The sequence below is a fragment of the Ammodytes marinus genome, assembly GCF_949987685.1.
Source record: "Ammodytes marinus genome assembly, chromosome: 2".
Taxonomy (NCBI): domain Eukaryota; kingdom Metazoa; phylum Chordata; class Actinopteri; order Uranoscopiformes; family Ammodytidae; genus Ammodytes; species Ammodytes marinus.
The window spans coordinates 33,907,607-33,917,606 of record NC_137231.1 but is presented as its reverse complement, the minus strand read 5'-3'; the positions used below and the strand labels follow the sequence as shown (position 1 = coordinate 33,917,606).

General features: G+C 35.9%; 1 protein-coding gene across 1 annotated transcript in view; it reads left to right on the top strand.

Moving 5' to 3' along the window:
- Nucleotides 1–10,000, top strand: part of LOC307268643 (solute carrier family 12 member 2) — a gene marked incomplete at its 5' end in the record, with an annotated part of 31,291 nt that overhangs the window by 19,330 nt on the left and 1,961 nt on the right. The window contains 10 exons of the mRNA XM_080051360.1: nucleotides 34–133; nucleotides 1,595–1,706; nucleotides 2,554–2,694; nucleotides 4,936–5,042; nucleotides 5,655–5,734; nucleotides 6,366–6,494; nucleotides 7,334–7,447; nucleotides 7,947–8,058; nucleotides 8,471–8,557; nucleotides 9,576–9,711. Of these exons, the coding sequence (XP_079907486.1) occupies nucleotides 34–133; nucleotides 1,595–1,706; nucleotides 2,554–2,694; nucleotides 4,936–5,042; nucleotides 5,655–5,734; nucleotides 6,366–6,494; nucleotides 7,334–7,447; nucleotides 7,947–8,058; nucleotides 8,471–8,557; nucleotides 9,576–9,711 (1,118 nt within the window). The remainder of the gene's footprint in view (nucleotides 1–33; nucleotides 134–1,594; nucleotides 1,707–2,553; nucleotides 2,695–4,935; nucleotides 5,043–5,654; nucleotides 5,735–6,365; nucleotides 6,495–7,333; nucleotides 7,448–7,946; nucleotides 8,059–8,470; nucleotides 8,558–9,575; nucleotides 9,712–10,000) is intronic.

Here is a 10,000-nt window from a genome sequence, read left to right as displayed (position 1 = left end):
GTGTGTGTGTGTGTGTGTGTGTGTGTTGTGTAGATGTGAACTGGGGTTCGTCCACTCAGGCTCTGATCTATAACCAGGCTCTGACTCACGCTCTCAACCTCACCGGAGTCGAGGACCACGTCAAGAACTTCAGGTCAGTACAACTAGGGTTTACTGTAATTTACTGTTTTTATGCACCAAATATCTGGAACAAACTCCCAGAAAAAACTTGAGGTCTGCTGCAACTCTCAGCTCCTTTAACCCATTGATGACGGCTGCTGCGCGATGCCTCATTGGCTCTCCTGCCTGATGCTGCGTCGCGCAGCATTATTACTTTATCTAATTTTCATGGCATTCCCAGCATAGAATGCACTGTCATTGGTTCAAATACACATGAGGTGGGTTTTGTTTATTTTTTTAAGACCACGTGACCACCCAAAAGTTGTGTGGTTTGCCGAAAATCCTGTCAATCAAAAAAATTAAAAATTAAAAAATAAAACAAAATAATAAAAAAAATACGCCAGCTATGTCGGCGACAGAACAGTTAGTGGCGTTTGGTGCACAGAATCAAGGTTTACTATGGACTACTGACGAAAATCACACAACACATTGCATCTATTTATTAACAATATTTAATAATTTTCTAATTCATCTAATTTTGACGATTTTTAGAAATATTTGTTGGTTTGTAAGCGCTAAGGGAGCATGTTTAAATAAAACCTGTGAACCTTAACTTTTAAATGTATTTTATTTCATGTTTCTATGTGCTACACAGGCTTAGATATTAAGGTTTTGGTAGACTTGACAATTGGTACTATTTTTTCAGAAAACCCTCAGGCATTAAGGACATGCATCCTAGATTGCCATAGTCATCAATGGGTTAAATCAAATCTGGAGACTTTTCTGTTTCCATTTTAACCTGTAATTCTTAATTTAATTTAAATGTTGTATTTCTATTAATTCGCTTTTAAATGTTTTATTTTTATTCATTTGCTTTTCTTATGTGTATTCTATTACTTGATGTATTTTAATCTTGATGTATTTCATGCCACTTGTAAAGCACTTTGAATGGCCTTGTGTCTGAATTGTGATATAGAAATAAACTTGCCTTGCCTAATATATTGATTTCATGGTTGATTTTGTGTTAAATACCTACTTCACCGGTTTGAATATGAAGGTGTATTGAATTCTGAGATCCTATTTAGTATAAATGTGCAAAAAAAATTAAAATCGGTTCATCCTAGCCTGAGAAAAGGCAGAAAGAGTGTTTTTTTTAACCCTATATTTCTCTTTCTCGTGACATCACAGAAAGAGAAATATAGGGTTAAAAAAAAACGTACTTTGTAAATATTACTGTGATGTCACAGTAAAATACATCAGTAATATTTACAAAGTACGTTTTTTTTAACCCTATATTTCTCTTTCTGTGATGTCACGAGAAAGAGAAAAATAGGGTTAAAAAAAAACACTCTTTCTGCCTTTTCTCAGGCTAGGATGAACCGATTTCAATTTTTTTCGCACATTTATACTACATAGGATCTCAGAATTCAATACACCTTCATATTCAAACCGGTGAAGTAGGCCTTTAACTTTATGGTTGGTTTTGCGTTCACAGGCCCCAGTGTTTGGTGCTGGCTGGTTTTCCAAACTCTCGTCCTGCTTTGCTTCAACTGGTTCATTCCTTCACTAAGAACGTCGGTTTGATGGTCTGCGGCCACGTCAGGACGGTACGTACACATTTAACATATTACTCTGTGTCTCTGTAATGTTTAGTGTATTATTTAGATTTTTCTTCTTTTGTATGTATTAATATGAGTGTATGTTTGTTTATTTGCATATATATTTATATTTTTTAGAATTATTTTTATTTAATAAAAAAAAAATTATGATATTTTTTTATGTTTACTTTTTTTATTTTCATGTTATTTTAGTATCAAATATGACATCTCAATCTCTCTCTGTAATGTTTAGTGTATTATTTTTATTTTTAGTATATATTAATATGAGTGTATGTATGTTTATTTGCATATACATTTGTTTTTTTCGTTTTTTTTTCTATTATTATTTTTTAGATTATTATTATGATTATATTTTAAATTTTTACTTTTTTCATGTTATTTTAGAATCAAATATAACATCTCAATCTCTCTCTGTAATGTTCAGTATATTACCCACTGAAAAAATCAAATTAATACCAATTATTAAGTCGTTTACAACAAATGTTAAAAGCTGGCTAAAAGCAATACTACTGAAGGTTATTCTTGTTTTGTAATGTGATGAAATAGTATGGTACGTGTGTTGTTTTATGTTTATTTTAATGTATTCTGTATTGTTCTATAGTTTTGGTATGTAAATCATTGAATGCCTAGTATGTTGATTAAGTTGCCCAAATAGGGACAAGAGTAACATGTAATGTACAGTAAATTAGCTAAAGGTTGAGACTCTCTGTGTTCAGGTCAGATGCATTCTTCGTACTATGTAAAACAGCTTCGTCCCGATTAAAAAATAAAATAGAAATTAAGGATATTCTTAAGATGTATATTCACCTCCTCTGTACCTCCCTCTTGTGTTCAGGTGACGCGTCGTCCTAACTTTAAGGAGCTGTCCCAGGACCACGCTCGGTGTCAGCGCTGGCTCAATAAGAAACGCCTCAAAGCCTTCTACACCTCAGTCTGCTCCGACAACATCCGGCACGGCACGCAGTTCCTCCTGCAGGTAACTCAGACTCAATAAACTCATTCAAAAGCCAACTCAAAACTCACCTCTCCAAGAAAGCATATGACCCCTGACCCCACCCATACACAGTAAATTCCCCAGTGTTAAATATGCAGTGTCAAACTCCATTAACTCTATCTGAGTTAATATAACAACAGCTGGAGTAGAATGCCTCCTAGTGTTGGTGTCAATTTCGGTAGTTAAAAGACGGGGTGTAGAAAGTACTCTATAAGGCTTTAAATAACACTATACAGTGTATTTTTAACTCTATTTTGAGTTAATTTAACTCTAAAATGTTAACACTTTGAAAAGAGTTAATTTTACTCGAATTCTGAGTGGGACCAAATACACTCGGAAGTGGTGTTAAATTGAACTCTTTTAGTGTTATTTTAACACTTCAAAATTTACTGTGTACCACACCTGACTCTAGTCCAAACCTCATTGTGAATTTGTATTTGTATCTCGTTTTCCTGTTTTTTCTTTTCTTTATGTTTATTCTACGTGATGTAAAGTGTCTTTCAGTGACCTCCAAAAAAACGCTTTATAAATCCTATCAATTATTATTATTATTATTATTATTATTATTATTATTATTATTATTATTATTATTATTATTATTATTATTATTATTATTATTATTATTATTATTATTATTATTATTGTTATTATTATTATTATTATTATTATTATTATTATTATTAAAAATCATGAGAACAAATATTTTTTTCAGTTAATACACAGCCTATAGGCTCTGTAAACAAGCATGTTGCTAGCTACGATGGACCCCCTTTTTTTTACTGTTTAAGTCTGTTTGCTCAGACATCATTAGGCACGGCACACAGTTCCTCCTACAGGTACAAATCAACAAACAAAACGTCTTGAGAATTAATATTTTTCCTGGTCATCATTGGTCCATTCTTGGGTTTATCATTAAGGTGAGTCCCACAAGGTGAATTCATTTCTGCAGTCTATCCTATCCATGTAAAAAAAAAAAAAAAAAAAAAAAAAAATTAAATATGTCAGCGATTCTGGAGAACGCTTGTTAAAAAATCGCTTTTTGTCAAAATCAGTGAATATCTCCTCATGATCTGCTTCCTGTCTGTAACTTGTGTGTGGGCGCTTAAAAAAAAAGTCCAGTGTTAATACGCAGCTTAGGCTCTGTAAACAGGAATGTTGCTAGCTACGATGTGTTCCTTTTGTGTACATACCCTTTGTTTACATACCAGTTTACAGAGCCTAGGCTGTGTATTAACACTGGATTTTCTTTTCAGTTCACACACAGTACGGACAGGTAGCAGATCATGAGGAGATATTCACTGATTTTGACAAAAAGTGATTTTGACAACAAGCGTTCTCCAGAATCACTTTAAGTCCACTACAACCTCGGTCAGGATTTCATCTAAATGTGACAAAAAATTCAACAACTAATAATAGATGTCAGGAAGTCCGGTGTACAAATCGTGCAACAATATACAAGTATTTAGTAACAGTGTTCCACTCACAACTGAAATACAATGAGAACACATCGTAATGTCAAGCCGGGACATCAGAGAATACACTTCACAAGCTTAACTCTTTTGATATATGCGAGGACATTTTATGTTAACTTTTATCAATCTTTTATCGAGGTTCTTTTAACTGTTTCATTTGTGTGCTGCTTCGATGGGTTGTTGGTGAAAGACAGAAATTGTCTAAGTCACATTGTTAAAGTTAAGCTACAAGATCACTGAAGGGATAACAGCGGTGGTGTTTTTACTACGCCAGCTGTTGTTCCTGGGTGAGCGTATACCCATGATAAAGGCATTAAGAAAAACTATATAGAAATAGTATTCTTCGCACTGATGGTCTCGTTTGCTGTTACATGTAATTTATGATCATCAGAGGAAAAATAAGACTGTTTCAAAGAATGTTTAAAAGCTTCTCGTTGCTACTTTAAAGGAACTACGAGGAACTTTTAAATATTTCTGACAGTCTGATTTTTCCTCTGATGATCATAAATTACATGTAACAGCAAACGAGACCATCAGTGCAAAGAATGCTATTGCTATATAGTTTTTCTTAATGTCTTCTTAATGTCTTTGTCATGGGTATACGCTCACCCAGGAACAACAGCTGGCGTAGTAAAAACACTAATGCTGTTGTCCAAAGGGGGCGCTAGAATTAACACACACTGAAAGTTCCTCGGAGCACCTTTAAAGTCTAAACTACCATCTTATTCTCTGTCCCGTGTGTGATTTTCAGGCGGTTGGTTTGGGTCGTCTGAAACCGAACACGCTGGTGATGGGCTTCAAGAACAACTGGAGCGACGGAGACATGAGAGACGTGGAGATTTACATCAACACTATACAGTAAGAGAGAGAGAGAGAGAGGGAGGGAGAGAGAGAGAGAGAGAGAGAGAGAGAGAGAGAGAGAGAGGGAGGGAGGGAGGGAGAGAGAGAGGGAGGGAGAGACATCAACACTATACAGTAAGCACAGAAACATACAGTCAAAACTGAAATTATGAATAATTTTGGACATGCCACTTTTTGTTCAAATGTTAATTAACGCTGAAAAATTTATTTTTTTACACAATGATGCCTCTTGTTCATCGTCTTATTATCTTTGGGGAGAAGCCTGTGTCATTTCCCATCAAGAAAAAACTTGCTGGTTTCATAAAAGTAACTTTAAGTCAAAATTTGCCTGGGGAATGAATAATTTCGGTTTGGACTGTAAGTGAATGAACACATTGTGTGATTGGCAGCAGAAGAAAACCTAGCTAGACAACCCACAGTCGCTGTGAGAGGATAAGTTAAAGTTAAAGTAGATAGATAGATAGATAGATAGATAGATAGATAGATAGATAGATAGATAGATAGATAGATAGATAGATAGATAGATAGATAGATAGATAGATAGATAGATAGATAGATAGATAGATAGATAGATTTTCTGTGATTTGAATGACATGTTCTTTGTTTCAGCGACGCGTTTGACCTGCAGTTTGGAGTGGCGATTCTCAGACTGATGGACGGACTGGATATCTCACACATCCAGGGACAAGGTACAACTCTGTCTCTCTGTCTGTCTGTCTGTCTGTCTGTCTGTCTGTCTGTCTGTCTGTCTGTCTGTCTCTCTATCTCTGTCTGTAGATGCACAGTTTAATATCAAACCTGTTTTAAATAAAGATAAAACAAAGTACATGGTTTTCTCAAAAGCCAAAGAAATTCTAAGAAATATTCAAATCTGAAGAAATTTGCACTTGATACATCTCCATGTAGCACTTTACATGTGTCACCTTGTAGTCTGGTTTATTTGAAGCTGTAGTGCTGACATGATTCCTGTTGTTCTGAGTTTGTACCTTCACGGTTGAATGCACTTAATGGAAGTCTCTTTGGATAAAGGGGCAGCTAAATAAAATGTAATGTAATGTTGATATTAACACCATTGGCCTGTATCTCCCTGTGGATGCATTCTCTCTCTCTCTCTCTCTCTCTCTCTCTCTCTCTCTCTTTCTCTTTCCCTCACTCTCTCTCTCTCTCTCTCACTTTCTCTTCCTCACTGTCTCTCTCTGTGTCTCTGTGTCTCTCTCTCTCTCTCTCTCTCTCTCTGTCTCTCTCTGCACTGTTTAATCTTAAACCTGTTTTAAGTACAGCTATTGGATATTAACACCATTGGCCTGTGTCTCCCTGTAGATGAGCTGAATGAGAAGCCTCCAGCCAGTAAGGAGGTGGTGGTGACTGTCAGTCCAGCCAAAGACTCGGACTCTGACTCCTGTCCGTCTAAAACCAACAGCAACCAAGGCAGTCCGCTCATCATGAGAGGTAACATGTCTGTCTGTCTGCCTGTCTGTGTGTGTGTCTGTCTGTCTGTCTGTGTGTGTGTCTGTCTGTCTGTCTGTCTGTCTGTCTGTCTGTCTGTCTGTCTGTCTGTCTGTCTGTCTGTCTGTCTGTCTGTCTGTCTGTCTGTCTGTCTGTCTGTCTGTCTGTCTGTCTGTCTGTCTGTCTGTCTGTCTGTCTGTCTGTCTATCAAACCAGAGAGGAGGTAACATATCAACTCTGACTTCTGACCCTTCTTGTAGATGTCAACGCTCCCTCTCTAACCCCTTCCGAATTTACAGAAGCTACGGTGGCCTTCAAGGACAAGAAGCTATAGTTACTAAAGATGGCATCATCCACCACTGCCTCAAGTCTTTCCACAATATCAAGTGATGCGGTGAAGATGTATTTAGTTATTTATTCTATAGTACTTTTTCTATAGTAGTGTTTCGGTATCTTTATCCTCGACACAGATAATGCCCTAAAGACCGCCATGTTTCTACTGTAGCACAGAACTGACAAACTTAACGGCCTTACACGTGTTTATATATAGTGGGCGTCCTGGGGAAATGCACCTGTTGGAAGACCAAGAAGAAGAAGAAGTACTATAGAATAAATAACTAAATACATCTTCACCTCATCACTTGAAATTGTGGAAAGACTTGGTGGATGATGCCATCTTTAGTAACTATAGCTTCTTGTCCTTGAAGGCCACCGTAGCTTCTGTAAATTCTGCCTAAGTAAAGGGGTTAGCAAGGCAGCGTTGACATCTACAATCTCACCACTAGAAGAAGCTAAAATACTGCTTATTACACACTATACTTATGTGTTGTCCTCTGCCGCAGATATTAAATCTCCGCTGAGTTTGACGGACCAGCGTTTACTGGACAGCAGTCAGCAGTTCAAGAAGAAACAAGGCAAAGGAACCATCGACGTCTGGTGGCTGTTCGATGACGGAGGTATGTTCATATGGCATACAAAAATTAAGCCGGCCCGCTGCATACAAAAGCCTTGTTCTAAACTAACTTACACAGACATAACTTATCTATAATAAATGAAGTATGGGGGTGAGGGGGCACTCGTGGTGTAGTGGTTAAATATCTGACTCTGATCTCTAAAAATTCTTAAAGAGTTTTCTGCCTGAATATTACCCCCCTTTGTAATATGTAATTTTAGATGTTGACGTATAAACATAAATCTGGTATAACGATAAATGTACTTAGTCATTTAGTCACTGGTGAAATAATGAAAAACTAAACTTTTGTCGCAATGCTAAACTGTGTTGTGTGTGTGTGTGTGTCTGTGTGTTTGTTCCGTGTCTGTGCGTGCATCTTTGTGTGTATGTGTGTGTGTGTGTGTGTGTGTGTGTGTTTGTTCTGTGCATCTGTGTGTGTGCGTGCATCTGCGTCTGTCCGTGTATGTGTGTGCGTCTGTCTGTATGTGTCTGTCTGTCTACAGGCCTGACCCTCCTGATCCCCTTCCTGCTGACTAACAGGAGTAAATGGGGCGACTGCAGAATCCGCGTTTTCATCGGCGGGAAAATCAACCGCATCGACCACGACCGCAGAATGTGAGTCACACTGGATTAGGATCTTATTTACACTCAAAATTCCCACGAAAAATCTGAAATAGCCCTGATTGAGATCCATTTAATGACCCTGTTATATAGATAATTCACTTTTGGGGGATTTTAAAAGTATTTAGCATATATGAATTTGCAAAAGCCAGCGTTGAAAATGGACAGCTAGGCATCCATAGTACTTGTATTTGTCTTATTTATTTGAGTTTTTTCTATACACACTAAATATATGTTCATCTATGTTTATGTCAACAAATATTTGTGTAATTTTTTTATTCAAAAACTGATAACTGCTCGAAAAATTTAATCGAAAATTTGGAAAATGGTGCCAGCCCTTGTATATACTGTATATATGTTTTATTATATAATTCTTAATGATCTGTGTATCTGGTTGTCCCTGTAGGATGGCCACTCTGCTCAGCCGCTTCAGAATCGATTACTCTGACATCAACGTCCTCGGAGACATCAACACCAAACCCAAGAAACACAAGTATAAAAACCTTTAGTTCACTGAAATAGATTTCTTATTTTTTATGAACTTGTGTTTTTGTTACAAATAAGCTATCACAGTAAAAAAATATTATAATTAAAAACAAATCTAGGTTTTTAATATGATTTTAGCATATTTGATGTTGTTCTGATAAAAAAAAATTTTAGATTTTATTTTGAAGAAGTGAGAAAGTAAATGTGTTAAAGTATCACAGTAAAGAAAATTTATATTTAAAAACATAAAGTTTTTTTTAAATCTTTTTTCATCATATTTTATGTTCTAATAAAAAAGAAATTAGATTTTATTTCTGATCAAAAAAATTTTAAGATTTTATTTTGTAAGGAAGTAAGTTGATTTTAGCGAATTTCTTTTTAGATTTTATTGGGAAAAGCTGAGAGTGAGTGTTGTATTTTTGCCCTTCGGCAGTAAACTGAGTTTTAAGGAGTTGATCGAGCACAAATAAACTATTACAGTGAAAGTTATTTAAAAACATATGTAGGTTTTTAATATGTTGTTGTTGACAATATAAAATTGTTAATGTTCTGATGTAATAAATAAAAAGTTACAAAAATGAAAGTTAAGAAAAAAAAAGTTAAAAAATAAAGTTTATTGTATTTTTTTAAAGTGAGACAATGTGTAAAAAAAACTGGAAATTTAAAAACATATTTAGGTTTTTTTTAAATCTGTTTTTATCATATTGTATGTTGTTCTGATAAATGTATATATTTTTAAAAACTGAGACAATGCATTTTATTTTTTGCCTTTCCGCAGTAAGCTGAGTTTTAAGGAGTTGATCGAGCACAAATAAACTATTACAGTTAACTATTAATATGTTGTTGTCGATAATATAAAATCGTTAATGTGTTTATGATGTAAAAAAAAAAAAAAAAAGTTAAGAACATTTTTAAAAAAAAATTTAAAAAAAAATTAAAAATCTAAAAATTAAAAGTTAAAATTATAGTTAAGATTTTATTTTGAAAACTGACACAATGCATTTTATTTTTTGCCCTTTCCGCAGTAAGCTGAGTTTCAAGGAGCTGATCGAGCCGTTCAGACTGAAGGAAGACGACATGGAGCAGGAGGAAGCAGAGAGGCTGAAGGCCCAGGAGCCATGGAGGATCACTGACAACGAACTGGAACTATACCGGGCTAAGGTACTGACAGAGAGACAGAGAGAGAGACAGACAGGTAGACACTGGAACTATACCGGGCTAAGGTACTGACAGAGAGACAGACAGGGAGACAGACAGGTAGACACTGGAACTATACCGGGCTAAGGTACTGACAGAGAGACAGAGAGAGAGACAGACAGGTAGACACTGGAACTATACCGGGCTAAGGTACTGACAGAGAGACAGAGAGAGAGACAGACAGGTAGACACTGGAACTATACCGGGCTAAGGTACTGACAGAGAGACAGAGAGAGAGACAGACAGGTAGACA